General features: G+C 39.2%; 1 protein-coding gene across 2 annotated transcripts in view; it reads left to right on the plus strand.

Annotated features, from left to right (window-relative positions):
- Nucleotides 1-18,631, plus strand: part of GALNT18 (polypeptide N-acetylgalactosaminyltransferase 18) — a 175,393-nt gene that overhangs the window by 110,802 nt on the left and 45,960 nt on the right. For both annotated transcript variants that reach the window (XM_054390463.1, XM_054390464.1), the window contains exons 4-6: nt 6,521-6,704; nt 7,614-7,811; nt 8,614-8,728. In XM_054390463.1, coding sequence (XP_054246438.1) covers nt 6,521-6,704; nt 7,614-7,811; nt 8,614-8,728 — 497 coding nt within the window. The remainder of the gene's footprint in view (nt 1-6,520; nt 6,705-7,613; nt 7,812-8,613; nt 8,729-18,631) is intronic.

Raw genomic sequence — 18,631 nt, forward strand, 5'->3', positions numbered from 1 at the left:
CTTGCTGTGTCTTACGGTTATGGAAATGCAGCATATTTCTAATGTGCTCTTGAGTTGTATTTTTCTAGATTTATACCATCTGCTCTGACTGTGTTCAGACATTTAGTTTCTTACTCTGAATAGTGATTTTTCTGTTCCATACATGTCCAAGAAACAGATTAGAATTAAATACTGTATTTTGAAAAAATAAGTCACTTGGATTACAGGAAACCACCACTATCCTGCTGGGACTAGAATGCATTTCTCAGTCATATCTCTTTAACATTTAAAGGTCATTTTACAAATGAGTCCAGGAACACAAGAAGTGAAATTATGAACTCAGGACTTTGGCAGTGGCTATTTCAGCAGTTGTATTTATTCACTATGTCAGCTCTAATGCATGGTCTTAGAATCATAGTCAGGGTTGGAAGGGACCACAAGGATCATCTAGTTCCAACTCCCCTGCCACGGGGGGCTCACACTAAACCAGGCTGTCTGGAGCCTCATCCAGCCTGGCCTTAAACACCTCCAGGGATGGGGCCTCAACCACCTCCCTGGACAACCCATTCCAGGCTCTCACCACTCTCATGGTGAGGAACTTCTTCCTTACATCCAGTCTGAATCTCCCCACTTACAGCTTTGTTCCATTCCCCCCAGTCCTGTCACTACCTGACACCCTAAAAAGTCCCTCCCCAGCTTTCTTGTAGGCCCCCTTCAGATACTGGAAGGCCACAAGAAGGTCACCTTGGAGTCTTCTCTCCTCGGAGCAAACAGCCCCAACTCTCTCTTTCAGTCTTGCTGCTTGGGTACTTCTCACTTTGTGGACCCTTTCTAAAACTGTTGTATCCAAATAAATTGTAAGTCATCCTTGCATCAGATGTGATATGAGTGTCTGATTTTGGTGGTAGTGCTTGTTTCTGACCAGGTTTAGCTGTTGTGATCACATGATTGTATCCATAATACATCCAGGAACAGTCCTTAAATGGGAGTAGTCACAGTTGACCCATTACTGTTGTGAAGTGGAATTATTTGCTGGCACACGATTTTTGTGCTCTCAGATTGCCAAGATATTACAGCCAGCAAGAGGATTCAGTGAAGTGTGCACCTTCAAATTCTTTTCATGTGTAGACATGCTGTTTATGAGAGGATCTGCCCCACCAAACCCTCTGGAAAGAACATGTACTTTTCCACCCCTCTGTGCTAGATTCTCTGGGGCAGTTCAAAAAGCATATGCTTGTGTGCAGGGCCTGAGAGGGCAATTGTGGTTCTTTTTCCTACCATTATTGTGGGAGAATGGTGCTGTTCATGTGCCAGATGAAAGAAATCCTTGTCTTGTAGTCCAGTGTGTGAGCTGCAGTGAATTGTTGTAGGCCTCGTTTATCTTAATAGACTTGGGGGGGGGGGGGTTTGACAGCAGCTGAAACACTGGATTGCTGAATGTGGAGATTGTGACTGTGGAACTTCATTACACTATTTGGCTTTACATGTGGATACCTTGAACTTCTCAGATTAGATTATGCATCTCTGTCAACAATACATGTTAGGTGTAGTAATGGATGAAAAGGACTAAACTGGGTTTTTTTTGGGGTTTGAAGTCTGTCCAGATCAATTCCTTGCATCATGTTGGTAATTTCCCTTGGGTGGTTTATCTATTACCAGATAACATGAGGTTATTAAATACGTGAGCACAGCAGGCCCTCATTATCTGGTTGTGCATTGTTGCCCTCTGTTGCAGGCATTCTAAATACACGTGCATTACAAATTACATACCTCTATCTGGTTATAAATATTTTTCATTTGGAATTATCGGCTTCTGCTATAGAGATGAGAGGTGATCACTTGAGCATGAAAGATAAGGGAGGAAAATAAAAATTATGAAGCACTGAGCTGTATACAAAATAAGTAGCATAATCCAGTATACAAGCCTGTTAGATAAAGTACAGCAAACTGTTTTTCTTACATGCCTAGGTGCTGCCATGAATTTGAGTTGTTACATGAAGTCATGATGTATGCCTACAGAGTGACTGAGAGGGAAGAGAGGGCTTTTTCTAAACACTGTAAAATTGTAATTGGAAGAGTGGAAAAGCAACTCTTCCTGTTCTCAAGACTGTGGACTACAAATAATCAGATAAAGAAGCTGAAAAAAATCTTGGACTAAAATTAATTGTTTTGCATGAATTCTTTCTTTTTGCTAATTTACTTGCCTTTCATGCTGATGAAGCAAAGATGTACCTAGTTTGGCAGCAGCTCTCATGGTGTACAGGCTTCTTGTGATCTGACAGTTTTGCCTTGATGCAAGGCAGTGGATCTCAGTCTGACCTACTGCACGTGTTCAGGAATGGGATCCTTGCCAGGAGCAAACCATCCTGTGGTCTGTTACCTCCGATACAGGCGGTAACTCTGCTGTATTGCTGCAGCTTCTGTAATGATTTGCCTGAGAAAACGTCCTTTATGATCCAAGAAAATATCCAGCATGGTTCTTTACCTAGGGACTGGAGCATGCCTTCTAGGCAGCTCAAAGAACACACAAAGCTAGAGCATAAAGATAATGAATTAGCAGGATTTCACCCCTTTCATATTATGTATATATCCACAATTCCTGGCACAGGGAGGACAATTACTATGTTAAACCTCATTTTATACAGAGGAGGAACTTCTTTGCCTTCATGGTAAAAGCAAGCCATGTTTGTGCCAAGTGCTAAGGTTAAAGAGGGATATGGTAATTCCTGGGCTTTTGACATAGAGAGAATGTTTTTGCTAAAGGTGAAAGCACAAGGCTTGCAGAGATGGCAGTAATTTACAATGTGCACTCTGCTGCACTGAAGTCAGCAGGGACTTTTAGGATTTAGAAAATGCATAAAGTTATAAGAGAGCTGGTATTTATTTATTACTATTTTAGCTCTGTTGCAAACTTAAAGCTATGAAGGAGTATTAAGTCGGTAAAATGCATCTGTCTCAGCAAAGCAGGAGTGTCAGACTTCACAGATGTAATTGTTCTGAGAGATATGAGGACTCATTTAAGTACACAATGGAGCACATGAAGGCATGAAAGTTCTTGAAAGTGAAGCTTAATTGACTTCTTTAAGCTGCTTCTCGGTGGTAATTTTATATTTATGACAATACCATTTGTATCAATAACTTAAGATTTGAAGTATGGGACAAATTCAGAGCTGCTGTAGGACACTGGAGTAAGGGGCTAAGGCACCTTACATCACTGAGCATCTAGCTTGTTAACTTCCCAGTTTAGGGAGGGTAGAGGCAATGCAAACCATAGGACTCTGCTGTGACTGGAAAAAGGGCATGACCTGTAGATTGTTTTCCTTATGAGAAACTCCCTGGGGCAAGCATGAGAATTTTTTTCCATATTGTGTGGCCTTGCCATAAGCCCCCAGGGTTCAAAAAGGAAGCAGGACTGTGGTACAGATGGCCCCTCTGAGTTAGGACTGGCCACTTACACATGCCAACAAGCTGCAGTATTTCAAGGAGAGTAGCAGCGCTGCCAGGGCCTCTGTCAAGCCATCTTTCTCTTTGGCTATATCCTGAAAGGAAGATGGCTTTTGAAGAACTTCTCATGAACTAAATGATCCCTTCACATACACCCTCCATAGCTGTTGAATGTCTAATGTCTTCTGAGTCCTCATGCTCCCTGCCTTCACCCTGCCCTGCTTCCATCCCTTCCTAAGAAGGCAAAATTTCACAAATTCTTCCGCACTATTTGATGCTGCTGAATAGGGAAACTTGACAAATCTTTGTGGATCCAAAAATACCAACCTCTTAGAAGTGTTAGCAATTAATTATCTTAATATTTAGCATAATTATGGAAGATGAATTATGTTCTCTACATTTATGAGGAGAGTTGTGCTGTGCTCCCCAGACATTTGTATTATGTAGAGAAAGGTGGTAGAGTGTCCTAATGCCAAGAACCAGACCAGCACCACTTCCCCATTCCATATATGGCTGCTCTTTCTCTCCAGCTGCAGATACTCATTCATCCTACTCAAACTGAGTCCTTATTTGAGAGATTCTGTGCTAAGGCAAACTCATCTATCTTTTGTATCTGTTTGTTTCCATAATTATAAATGGAATCAGCAGTGTACTGAAGATGACACATTTGCTCATTCCCTTTCTTCTCCCTATGGTGGCATAAAGCAGTGAAGCACAATAATTAATGAAAAAGATTGTTTATTATTCAGGCAACAGATCTGAAGTGTAAAAAACAGAGCATGCGTGAAAAATATATTGCTGAAGACCATCAATGCCATCACAAAGTATATGATCAATTCTACAGGGAGAGTCCCATCATTCAGTCCAGTTGGGCAGGGTGGTCTAAAACCGCCAAGGACCGTTGAACTCAGATTTCGCCTGTAGAACTCAGGAAAACATGGAATGCATGAAAAAAACTGGCTTAAGTATCCTGCGAAGGCATCTTTAATGTTCTTCCCAAAATACTGCCTTTTTAAACTTCATTTACGTGTCTGCTGTGTACAGTGGCTGAGTGAAAATGTTACATTTTTTTAGTAGATTTTTCTTCTGGGAGAGTCTGCCCAATAAGTTTTGTCTGACAAAGAGTGCACATAATGCTATGCTCAGCACTCTGCCTTTGCAAAGCAAGGCTAATGTGTTTTAAATAACGAAGGCCAGAAAATGCCTTGACTGCAAAATATTGCATTGTCTCCTGTGGGCTTGCTACAAAGTCAGTAAGCCAGTATTGAAGAGCTGGTAAAATGCAGCAGTTTCCTCTGCCTCCTGAGACTAATACTGAAGTCCAGGGAAGGATCCCTCCATACTGACAGACCATGGATAAGCCTCCAGGGTTCCCCTAAGTCTCTCTCGGGCCATCCACTTCATTTGCAAAAAGCTGCAAGTATAACCTAAAAATGGGAAGTGTATACTGCCTACTAAATGTCACAGCTGTAAGTGACACTGATAGCAGCTGAAGTGACACTGATAGCAAGCCAAGATTCCATTTCCACCTATTTCTTTACTATACCTAGCTATGAAAAAGATTGTTTACTCAAGCTTGTAAAGTCAGCCCACATTAGGAAGAGTATTTGACAGGAGTAAGAATGGCCTACTTTGCTAAAAAGGAAGGTGATTGAGAGAACAATGCCTCTATCAAGAGTACTGATTTTCAAGTCCTTGATTAGTGCCTGCTTTTCTTTTGTGTATTTTATACTCAGTGGTGATGCTGCATTGTTGTAGCAAACAAAGCTTCCTGGTATTGCGAAGCTATAAACAGCCACTTATGCTGAGAACAAAGCTTTGTTGATCTTCCTGTTTTGATATTCACCCTTTGCAATGTTACATTTTGGGAATGGAGAACTGGTTTGCACTGTTTTTAGGCGGACACAATTTCCATAATGTAGATGTCTTCTTTTGAATTTAAAGTGTGTTTAGCTAGTGGGTGGTGTGATAGTTTTGTGCTTTTATAAATCACTGTGTGTTAGGAGATGAACAAAAAGAGCATGTGGCTTTGCACATGTGTGATAGAAAACATGAATATAATTTTTTTTCTCTATAAAGGAAAAAGTGTGTTGCTCAATATGCAGCAAATGTAATACAAGCAGAATAGTGCTGTAACCTATGCGTGCAAGCGCTTTGTACTGTTTGTTTATATTGGTGAAGCAGTCACCAATAAAAAATTTGAATAGATATTAGCAATATAATATGGAAAATTCTAGGCATATAGTTGCAGTTTGAACACTGTGATGGACATAGTCATCAGATTATTTCTTTTTAATTCTTGTTCTTTGTGAAGAACTGTAACTATCCGCACTTTCTTCAGTATTCTCTCTTTCCATTCAGAGAGTTCATTTACATAAAAGTGTGTGGCTTGCACAGGCCTGCAGTGCCAGTGGAACCAGATACAAGAGTAACACACCTGGTGACTATATGAGAATCTTTACAGAGAGGGGTGGATTTAAGGAGTCTTTGTAGTTGACCATCTTGTCCCTTTCCTTCATAACCTCAGGGAAATAGGTCCACTGAGGCCATAGGGGTTGTAACAGTGTTTAGGTTAAAGGACACCTTGTGAAACATCTTTCTTCTTCTTTGTCACCCTAAGAGAGGACACATCCACCTCCTTTCCAAGAATGAGCTTTTAATGGGGCCAGTTGAAGTGTGTTTGCTTTTAATTTTCTATTGCATTAACAGTTCTAGTGTGCATATTGTCCAGATCTGTTTGATAAGCCAGCCACACTGGGAACTGTTCGCCACCTCTTTTTGCTTCAGTAACATAAAGTGTGTTTATATAGCTTGGCACTTTATGATTGAGTGCTTTGTTTTGTGGCATGTTGATGTTAAACAGTGGTAGGCTTCTGATGTCAGTCTTAAAATCTAAAGAATTGCACTCAAAGTTTTTATCACTATATAAATTATGATCCTTCTACTTTTTCTTTGTGTCCTTTCAGACTTGACTATTTGAGAATTTTCAGTAGCAGTTAAAGAGTATTTCCATGTTTGAAGACTCCTGTTTTGCTGAAAGAACAGAATTTTACATCTTGTTGAGCTGATCTAGCATCTAATTCTTTCCTTTCCACAGAAGAGCTCAAGGAGAAACTAAATAAGTACGTTGGTGAAGTGAATGCCCATAAGCCCGGGTTCATCAAGGTTGTTCGACACAGCAAACAAGAGGGGCTGATTCGATCTCGAGTTAGTGGATGGAGAGTAGCCACAGCACCAGTAGTTGCTCTCTTTGATGCCCATGTGGAATTCAATGTGGGATGGTATGTGTCTCCTTGAATTTCTCTGACCAAAGGAGCTTTTCCGAGCACTAAAGTACCGAATGACATTTCTCTTGTATATAGAGGGTGAGTTAGGACACTGCTCTTTTTAATGAAGATTCAGACACAGTCATGGACATAAGCATGAAAAACGTATTTGTGCTGAGTAATATAATCCAGATGCATTTTTATAATGTGAGTTATCTGCTGGTCTAATTACAATGTATTTAAACTGTATTGGAAAACTGCATGTTAAAAACCTCCTCTGATAATGTAGCCATTTGCCCATAGGGACAAATTTACCTTCTTTTAATTAAAAATATTATGTTTCTTTTATGTTGTAAAGTGTAAACAATGTGGTATCATTTTGGCTCTGTGCAAAAGCAGCATATGACTAAAACCATGTATTTTAACGTGAGCAGCCTGGATTTAACATTTCTTCCCATACGTGAGTAAGAAAGATAGTAAAAGGGCAGGAACTTCTGTCCCTAGGATAGATCTATTATTATCTCTGATCCTGATGTCCTTGATATTGAGAGCCTGAAGTTCTTCCTATTTGGTAGCAGGGGTATAATATGCAGATACTTATTTCTTCATTCACCAGCTAACATCAAGGTTAATACTAGGGCATCCTAGATAAAATACTGCAGTGTGTTATTTTGGGGCAGAGCTTGCTCTGTCAAAACTCCATCTCACAGCAAAGGGAGCTCTGAATTTGGTAACAGCTGTAGAATTTTCCCTTCTGATACACACAGTATAAGCTGTTATATATGTGGGGGGTTGGACTAGATGACCTTAGAAGGTCCCTTTGAACCCAAACTCTTCTATGATTTTATGATTTCCATCACGTGCTAAGTGCTATGCTTCTATTGACACAATCTTAACATTTTTTTCTTTCTTTCTTTCTATAAGGGCTGAACCAGTGCTCACTAGGATAAAAGAAAACAGGAAAAGGGTCATTTCTCCTTCATTTGATAACATTAAGTATGATAATTTTGAAATAGAGGAGTATCCCCTTTCAGCACAGGGGTTTGACTGGGAGCTGTGGTGCCGATACCTGAATCCTCCTAAGTCATGGTGGAAACTGGAGAACACAACTGCTCCAATAAGGTAACATGCAACTGTGACCTGATTACTGTATCACTGACAGTGCTCATCTAGATACAACAGATGCTCAGTGGTCACAGCTATGTAATAGCTTTTACTGTCTGTAACCTTAAATTTGTTAAATGTCCTTGAACTGTCCTCTTCAGCTTTTGTCTTTGACTCTTACACAGTCATCAAGAAAACTGTTGTTTTCAGATCTTTCAAAATAGGTGTCCTTGTTATTAGAATATAGCTGAATTGAAAGTGGTAGACTTGAATGCTCAGCACTGCTTTCTCCAAATGTCTTGTCTGCTACTTTAGTGGTAATGGGCCAGAAACAGACTTTTCTTTACAAATGCGTTACACAAGCAGAACTGATCTGACAATTGTATTCTTTCTAATACTGTCACGTAGCTTTACAGCTGTGTTGTGTCCCAGGGGTTAATGATGGTCCACTGACAGTGTGTGAGCAAAGATTAGTGCATCTAACTCTGTACTTCTTATCATCTTTAGAGTATTGTTAGACTGGTACAGAATTATACCCTATCTTGGAATACACCGAAGTGCCTCACTGCATCCAGTTTTGTTACCACTTCTGTTGAATATGTGAATATGTATGGCCAATAATTTTGACTCTGTTTTCCTTCAGTGGTGCTTATTTCACCATAGAATCAAGAAAATTAGAAGGAAAATTGAATAAAGCTGTTTGAGAAACATCTCCCTAGGAATCTGTCTTGATGCAACAGCAATTATAATCTGATTTTGCATAGTCAAATTGTTCATATTCTGTCACCTAATTTTGGTTGCTACTTGTTCATTCTTTCAGAAGTCCTGCATTGATTGGATGCTTCATAGTAGACAGAGAATACTTCCAAGAGATTGGCTTGTTGGATGAAGGCATGGAAGTATACGGAGGAGAGAATGTGGAGCTCGGAATCAGGGTAAGGATTATAACCAGCCAGCACTGATGGCTTGCATTTAAAACATAGCTTGCTTCTTACTGAAAGGGAGATTACCAGTCAAAAATGTATGGATGATGGCATGCAAAGGGAGATCCACAGCTCTGCAGGAGTATAAGTTGTATTTGAGGAGAGAGGGAAGGAAAAAAGAGCCCAAACCCCTATCCATTTTTAAGAACTTATCTGGGACAAGGATAGAAATACAACATTTGGTACTATTCTTTAATTCAAGTAAAAGTGCTAGAGTTCTGCAGAGATGATACCTAAAACTCCCTGCTTACCTGTGATCCCAGACTCAGCAAAAAGAATAGTTTCTCACAGGTATAATGGGAGAAGCCTCCCTAAATTACTTGGTTTATTTAAATTAGGAAAAATCACTATGGAACAAACTGGAATATAAAGGAATTTATGCTGGTTTTCCTCTGAGAGGAATTAAGATATTCATAAAGTGCATAAGTGCACATATTTTCTTTCATCACGCACTATTCGTCTGTTTACTGTAGGCAGTATTGACTGTGATTTGTGTACTTTCTATATCTCTCCAGCCAAATCCCATTCTGAAAGTACAGTGCTGCTCCATTTGGGTATCTTTCCGGTTTTTGATACAAGAGAAATTCTTAGATAAATGATAATGAAAAATGGTATGATCTGTGTTACAAAACTGCATTCTGAACTCTGATATGAAAAGTTAGTGGAAGCTTGTATTTTGTGCCTTTTTGTTGACAGAATAAAAGCATACTGTTTTACAGGAGGGAAAAAAAAAAGGAATTTATTTTAAAAATACAGAATTATCTGCTGAGACTATGAGATAAACCAAAAAATGCCCACTCTTGCTTCCAGATTCTGGAATTCTTTTTCCTGAACCTGTCAACAATAAAGTGGTATTGCAGCAAGACTGAAACACAGGTCTCACCTCAGCTACACTAGAGTACAGTTTCAAGGAAAGGGAGAGAGAAATGTAAGACTACTTCTTCTCAATAACACCTTTCTCCTCCCTGCGAGAGCCAGAGCCACTTTCTGTTCCCAAAACCTGATTTTGCATCTCAGTGTTGCGATGAGTTGAAAATTAGTGTCACTCTGATTTTTCTTTTCTTTTTTTCAGCTGACAAAACCATTGTCTCCTTGTGAACATGAGGAGCTTTATGTAGTTTCGCATCATGAGATATGTGCTGTCCAGTCTATTATGCTTAGCCTTAAAAAGTTGATTGGGAAGAGTGCTTTGATCAGCAAGACCAGAGAAACCCAAATCTCTGTATAATTGAAACTTTGGAGTAGACTGGATCACTGGAATAAGTCCCAACACTGCTCTGATTTCCTTGTGGCTTTTGTCTGTCTCCTTTTTGTCTGCCTGACCTATATAAAGTACTTTCATCTGTAACAGATTGTAGTGTGCAAGGTAGTATAATGTATGCTGCCTCATCTAACTTCACCCTGACTTGGCTATATCAAAACAAATTACTGAGCTGTAACGAACAGATTTTTCAGCAGTTTGTTACCAACTCTTCTCACAATTCTCAGCATATCCCAAATAATACCAGGATGAATATAAATGTACAGTGCAACATTAGACATTTTGGGAAGCACAGTATTATTTCCACAGATGCTCCATGTGAAAAGCAAGCTCCTTCCCTCCACCACCTGCTGCTGGTGCACACCTAGGGCCATACTCTGCATCCTGGCAAAATACAGGTGGCTGCTTTGTGTGTGCTCTAATATTGCAGTGGGCAGCCCTGTCATTCAGGTGCATCCAAAGCACTTCTCCTAGAGGTGCAGTTCCCAGGGGCTTTTCTTTTAGATAGGACTGTGTGGACTACTGCAATTAGCAGATTTAAGGTCAGATGGTCTGTCTCTACTGCTGAACTACATGTTCATCTCGGCAGCACCACTCTGTTACTTGCATTGCATTCAGCTGCGAGGTCTATGATTAATCACTTAATAAAGACAATAATTGTTCTACAAAAACTACATTATAATTACAGTATTAATGCAATAAATAACGTTTCCATTTTAAAATAACGCTCTCCAATCCATGACTGCAGGTTGCTCACTGTGCTTCATCTTTTATTGCCATTCCCCTTTTGTTAGCAGTATCTAGCTTCATCTAGTGTTCTGCTTTGTGGTACACATTTTCATGTAGGGGTAAAGAGGCAGACACCGTGTGCCCTAACTGGCCTGGGGTCCGCCCTAGCCAACACAAGGATGTTGTGTGTCCCTTTCTCTGATGTGATAGTGTTGATACCTAGTGAAATTCCCTTAATTTTTTTCATGGCTTGAATTTCTAAGCAAATTTCACGCAGTCTGCTCTCATTCTTTACATTATTTAGGCATTAGAAGTCAGTTCTTTCACTGGGAAATTTTCTGCATAAGTGTGTAAGAGCAAACATCTATAGGAACAGGAGAGGTTTCTTTCCACTAGCAGAAATAGCAGCAAGAGTTAGCATTTCAGCTACCTGTTTTTCTTAAAATATTAAGTAGAACATGGTCCTATATTACTGATTTTATTCCAGAGGATGTAAAACTCATGCAGACTAGCTGCAGCGTCGTCTCATGATGGGACTGGGTAAATCACTGTCTCTGCCTATGCACAGAGTCAAAGCCTTATTCTCCATTTGCTTTGTTAGCAGCTGCATCTTCAGTGGTGAGAGGTAAGATTTAATCTCCCAGCTGAGATGCTTCTGAGAAGCACAGTCTACCTATTTAGGATTTCTCTTCATCATAAAGGATAAACTATTACTGTGTCTTGGTTTGTTTTCAGCTGAAGTAATGTGGTTTTTACTGTGCAGGGACAGGATTAGACCCTGAGGAAATGGACATTTATCCCAGTATCCTCACTCGGGAGACATCTGTTGTCACCTCATGGTCTGCACAAATACTTAGTTATTTGTCTTACATCAGTAGAGGAAGATCACCAACTATTGGAAACTGTATCTGAAGTAGCCATTGCTAGTAAATGGTAACAAGCCACAGAAAACAGGTCTTTGACTGGATAATTATTCTCTTGACTGATAAATTAGTTTCTCTGCTCAGCTCTGTTCATGTCTAATTTGGTGTATTATTTTAACTTCTAGTATTTTTACCCTGGTCTGTGGCTTTGTAATAACATTTGTAAAATATTAAGTATCAATTGTTAAGTATTAATGGAGGTCTGTTGCTTTGAGCTAGAAGCTGAGAGATGAGTTCAAAATATGAATGCATTTTGGGTTTTAGAAGCAATGCTATATTTTTTCCTGAAGCAAGTTTTCTTGCAAGGCTGTTTATTAGCCCCAAAAAGTAAAGGCAAGCTGGTTGATGCAGGGCTTGACAGCATCCTTTTTGAGCAGCTTGGTCACTTTATCTGGAATTTTTTAAAGGTTCATTTATTGTGCTACAGAATCAAATTCTTAAATCCAAATTGTAATGAGTGATGCTTCTTTCTGGTTTATGTTCTGTCATTCCCAACTAAATGGACTTAATTGTGGTTTTAAGAGACCAGATTGCATTTGGAGGGTGAACTGGAATCACTATGCAAGAGACTAGATAGGAAGCATGTAGGTAAGTGCCGTATAGCAGAAACAAAATGTGAGTGTGAGACTGGCAGTTCTTGCTCTTATTTGAGCTCTGCTTCTGTAGTTATGGAAGCCCCTACAAATCCATTGCAATAAATTAGATCCTGCATGATATGGTTCAAGGCTAGTTTTCAGTAGGCTTCCAATTCCTGCTGAGGTCAGCAAGCCTGTAGCAATAGTTTTGTCTTTTAAAGTGGTCTACATGCTTGATAAAGCTTCTAAATATCTGTTACAACAAAGTTGTTTGCACCACTTTTAGGGATGCCTGAACAAATATTCGGTGATTTGCCTCAGGTCACGAACTAAATCATCATCAGAATCAAGGGAGTATTTAACCCAGGCTTTGACTTAGAGTAATTATGTATTTCACAAAGACTCTGTGCTTGCAGATGAATTTATGTTCACAGGAATATAAATCTTGAATGAGTAAGAGGAAATTTTGTTAGAAGCTAACAGCTCTTTAAGGGAAAAGGCATGGATTACTAAAAAGATACATTAGGACTTCACATCAGCTGACTCAGGAAGAAAACTGAATTTATAGTTCTGATTATAGCACAAGAGTTTCATACATTATGTTGCCATAGTAAAATTAGTTGTATTTGCAACAAAATAGCATTACAATAAATATATCTCCTTCAGTTCTTGTTAGTCCGGCAGTTTGCCTGTAAAACTCAGGTAAAGCTGATGCTTTTTCTTTTAGTGGAGAACTAGAGGAATGCAGTTTGTGAACAGAGGTGCCAATACGAGTTGACCAGGAAATAGTCTCAGTGTTCTTTGAGGGTATTGTCCATATGATAATGTTCCTCTGTTGCAGAGCAAGCTGATGTAAAAGTCTATCATGCCTTTCCCTGACTAAGGTGTTTTTTTTTCCCTCCCCTCTAATTCCAGAAGTTATTTCCTTTTTTTGTTTTGGAGTGGTTGGGGTGGGGAGGGGGGAATTTGATTTTTAGGATCATGTTTTTCATTCGCTATATTTCTCTCTTTCCCCCCTATCTAGCTACGTAGTCATCTTTAACCACCCCTTACCCCAGCTTCTGGGATCATGACTCTTCACTGCTGACTGGTTAACCCAGTCTCTTTCATACATTGCCCAGAAGCCTGTTGCTGGCATACATGCCCAGTCATTTCCACCCCATATTAATTGCATATCCTAATTTTTTCTCATCTGAGATCTCTTTCTTCTAATATTCCCTTGCAAGAGTGTTTATTTTGTTAATCATGAGCGAGTGCAGATACTTGCATTTGCTCTCAAATCTCTACTTATCTAAAACCATTTTGGGCTTCTTCCAGCAATTTTATCTGTCAGTGTTTTTAATACAGGCCATGAATTACATGAACTTGCTAATACGTTACATGTAAATAGATGTCTGTTTCTATTAAGGAAAGCTTTTGCACAATGTACAAGCCAGGGTGTAGTGTAGTTTCACAGCACATAGGCTTAAACAGCTACACTTGTTTACATTTTCTCCTCCTTTCCTTTGCATCCTCTTGTTCTCAGTCTTGCAGAACACCAGTGCTTTGGCTCTGCCAGCATGGTTGTCTGAATGGCTGCCCTATACTCCCTGCCTCTGAACACCAGAAGTAAAGCTCTACAGTGTAACTCTTTAAACTGCAGAGTAAATGTTAATGTTAGTCAGTTTGTGATTTACCATGCTGCTTCACAAACTGCTGTGTTAGGAAAACTGAGAGGCTGGTGTGCCAAGAGGTAGAAATGGGAGACAACTAGGAAAGGACAGAGTAGAGGGTTTTTACTCAGCTGCTGTGCTGTGGAACTCTTTGCATGGGAAGTAAACAGTGGGATGTGTCACATGTCCATAACATCCCTCTTTGTCCTTATTGCTGGGTTCTCTTTCATGGCATTCCACTGAGCAATGTAGATCTTCTCCAAATTCCCTTCAGGAAAATTGATCTAGATGTTCCCTGTTGTTGCACTTATTAGTTCCATCACTTACTGTGGTCTTAAAGCCATGTTTTTAACTTGATGTAGTAAGTAGGCCATAGCCTTTCCCAGCAGAGAGTAATTTGCTGTACAGAAAAAAAAATCCATAGGGTATGATCACAGGTGCTGTTCAACAGCATTAGATTGATTATGAGCAAAGGGTAAAGGCTGAGAAATCTAGGAATAAGAGTATTCCTACTTGCTACTTTCAGATAACATTTAAGGGCTATTTTAAGGCAGTGATTTCTCCTTACCTTTACATTAAAACTTTAAAGTATCTATATTATTTTAATCCATTTTGTGAATTAAGAGATCATTTCTAAATTGAAGTCTGCAAAAAAATCTGTGAAAATTGATCAAATATTATTTCTTACAAGATGTAGCCGATGTGTTTCAAAGCCCACACTTTCACCAAGGTAAAAATAATTCTTTGGCAGCAGTGTAAGTACTTGCCTAGCACCCTGTGTAACCAGTGGCTTCTCAGTGTCACCAGAAATACTGCTAAGGTTAATTTTGTTTTGGCAAGTGTTAACAACCTGAATCCCAAGGTGCCACAGACTAAAGCTCTCTATTTGTAAATAGAGGGTTGTAATTGCAACAGGAAAAATCCCACCAGCCTCTATTGAGAATAAAGTAAGGAACTGTCATGCCTCCAAACAGGTGTCAGTCATGGCATCATCAGAAACCAGCTTTCTCTGGCTTGTTCTGGTTTCGTGTTAAACCTGCAGTAGAGATACTGGTTGGTTTTTTTTTTCCCCATGTTATTGCCTATGAATTGCCTCAGCAGGTAATCTACAGCATGTGTAATTATACATACAGACCTCATTACCAGTGAATCATTTTTGTGGATTTGCTCTTTCTGAGGAGAGAACATTTTATTAGCTGCTCCCACAGGAAAGCAAATAGTGATACTGCACTAGCACATGGCATCACTATACCTTGCAAGGAAGAAGAACAAGGCACTTAGAGGTTTTTCACTGGTTGTGCCTGTGTGGTTGCACATTACCAGCTGGGTAGTTAATACACATATCCTGATGTGTTATGAAATTAGTTGTTGTTTATAGTGATATAGAAAGAAGTGGAGCAATTTTAAGTCAATATACACTTACAAATCAGTGGCTTCAGGTGAGATGTGAATTAATTAGTGCATTTTTATAAGATAGCCTCATATTTAATATCTTTTTGCCCTGTAAGTCACAGCTTGGTGTCAATGTCATTGTAGCTTTTGGCATTACAATTCTTTATGGCCTAGCCTGTGAGGTGAGATTTCTCTAGAATTTAACATCATGGAGAGTTTTTAGTACTGCAGGCCTAATTTGGCAATCTTACAAAGATTAGAGGAAGACCAGTGTGGGAGAGCAATGGATTGTTGTGGTGTAAGAGAACTGAGTAGATGACTTAGATGGATTCACCAGGATGGATCCAGTATGTTTGGGTAAAAGATGCAAAAGCCAGATACCTTTACTTGTGTCTTAAGTCAAGCAAGCAGGGTTGGCTGAAAAGGGAGCTTCTCATGGAACTCCAGAGGATAAGGAAGTTGTGTGATTTCTGGAAGAAAGGTCTGACTTCACCAGAAGAGTACAGAACTGTGGTTCATACTTGCAGGGAAAAGACACAAAAGGCTAGAGCTCAGTGACAGTGAAAGTGGTTGGTGCTGTGTTAGATAACAAAAGGATTTTTAAGTTTAATAGCAAAAGGACATCTAAAGAGAACAATGAGTTGATACTTGCTGAAGATGGTAATGTGACTAATTGGAATGAAGAAAAAGCAGAGGCATTCAGTGTTTTCTTTCCACAGTCTTTAATTATGTTGATAGATTTTGGGCTGCCTAGTCCCCTGAGTCATAGGACCACAAGTGTGGGACCGGTGATTTTTCCATTTCCAGCTGTGGGATGAGCAGGTTGATGGAGTGCTGGGTGAAGACATGGATGAAGGGCAAAACTCAAAGTGTTGTAGTGATTTGGGTCACATCTGGCTGGTACCAGTCCACAGTGATGTTCCTCAGGGCTGTTTCAGTTTTATTGAGTATCAGTGATCTGGATCCAGGAGTTGAATGCACCATTAGCAAGTCTGATGGTGATACCAAACTGGGAAGTGCTGTTGACTCTCTCTCTCTGCCTTGCAGAGGGATCTAGATAGACTAAAGTATTTGGCTCTGATTAAGGGGATTAAATTTAACAGATCCAAATGCTGGATCCTCCAGCTAAGACAGAATAACATGGGGCACAAGTGTAAACTGGGAGAGAAGTGGCTGGAGAGCAGCCCTGCAGAAAGGAATCTGGGGCTACTGGTTGAGAGCAGCTCAAAAGGAGCCAGCAATGTGCCCTGGCAGCCAACATTTGGTCAGCCCTGAACTGGTCAGGCAGTTGGACTAGATACTCATTATAGGTCCCTTCCAACTGAAAATATTCTGTTCTGTTCTTAGATTGGTATTCTGGTATTGCTGAAGTCTTTAAAGTTAATGCAAGATTAACCAAACTGATGAAGCTAAATACAGCTATGGTAAGGAAGAGAAAGTAAAGCCATAAAAGATGGGCAGTGCAGTAAGGTGCTTCATGAACACAAAACCAGTGATCATCTGGTTATTCAATTTGCTGGTTTCTTTCCTTTTAAAATGAAAGGTGATTTATTTTCCTTGCTATTCATGACTTAAATTTGGCAATGTAGTGATTTATGTGTCATTTATTTGCTGTGTCTAATAATAAGATAGACACATTGGAAAGGGTGACTGAATGAAGCCCTATGCCTTCAGGGACCCTTGAAACATGTTATCTCCTAGTAACACATGGCACAGAGCACTTCCTGCAATTGTAAACCAGCAACACAACATACGTAGTTTAACAATGCATTGTAAAAGTTTCACAGCTTGTGAAGATATGTGCAGAATTAATCCCTGCAGAGAAAACCACTTTAAAAAGTACATAATAAAGCAATTAGCTAAGAGGGATGAAACTACTAACCATTTAATATTGGAGGAATCTTTACATGTATTACTTTTTCATTGAGAGCATTTATAAAGGCACAATTAATGTAAAATGAGGCCTATGAGGCAATTAATGATGACTTCAAAAGTAAGATTCAAGGGATAATTTACATTTTAAACATTGAGAGCTATTCTATTTGTATTAAAGCCTTTTATTCATTTTTAAAAGTCTTTTAGTTTGTGGGAGTGTGGTGTTGTAGGTTGCCAATGACATGATTCTCTTTTCTAGCCCATTTAGTATCTGGAAGCAGGGACTAAACAAGAACCACAGCTTCCTTAAACAGGGTGTGTTGTTTCTCCTTCTGTCCACCTATATTCTCATTTTTCTAATGCTGAGTTTCTGTGTCTCAGTCCAGGACTCGGTGTTTAATTGCACCATTTGGGCATACTGCCTCAATGAGAGTCCAGCGGAATAACTGTGTGGCTTTTGCTGATTGTGTTTATTGCCACTACCACACTTACCTAGTTAAGATATCTGACTTCAGTGGAAATACGACATAAATAAAAGTTAACCTGGTGTTTCATCCAGTGAGTATGGCTTACAGAGGCAGATGTCCAAATATCCAGAACAATCCAAAAACTTAGAGGATGTGATCCAAACCCCCATGATTGTTACTGGAATCATGAACACTGATTTCAGTCATCTTTGTATCTCACCCTTCTCTCTGTCCTCTCTGCAGTTACTTGTGAAGATACCAAAATAAAAATGCAGACCCAAAATAATGTCAGACTTAGCTGATGCTACTGAATTAAAAATAGGTCATTCATACTTGTATGTAAAGCATCAGGCTCATTATTTATTATCAGTAAATGAATAATGGTAATGACAAAAGTTAACAGGATTCACAAATATTTTTTGTGTTAAATTGTTGCCAAAAATATATTTTAAAGATATTGTCAGTTGGTTGTTGGTATCCACAGTAGTAATTAATTCACACTATTTTTTTTTTTTTTGTCTTCAGGGTATCTTTAATGAGTTCTAATTTTGTCATTTGCAACCTTCACAGAAGCTAGAAATTGCTTCAACTTCATGAGAAATCACTTAATCATTAAAAAGTTTGTTTGCTGTCCAAATGAAATGGTGGTTTCAAAAAAGGTCCCAGCCATTCTTGGAGAAACTGCATGATCTGTGTAAATTTAATGAATACAGTACATGCTAATAAACGGCTCAGCATCAAATAGGGATTATTTTTTTTATTAGATTTAGTTTCCTCAACACGAAAAGAACACTCAGTGAATAAAGAGATAAACACTTTTAATGAAGAGGTGTTATATAATTTTATAACGAAGTATAAATCACATATTCGAGAGAGGGATCAGCTTCAGAGCTGTAATTATTTTGATTAGATATGCAAAGTCAAAAATGTTTAAATGCATTTGAAAAGGATTTACTAAAGGATGTGGATTAAAATGTAAAG

The sequence above is a fragment of the Indicator indicator genome, chromosome 21, assembly GCF_027791375.1.
Source record: "Indicator indicator isolate 239-I01 chromosome 21, UM_Iind_1.1, whole genome shotgun sequence".
NCBI classification, from domain to species: domain Eukaryota; kingdom Metazoa; phylum Chordata; class Aves; order Piciformes; family Indicatoridae; genus Indicator; species Indicator indicator.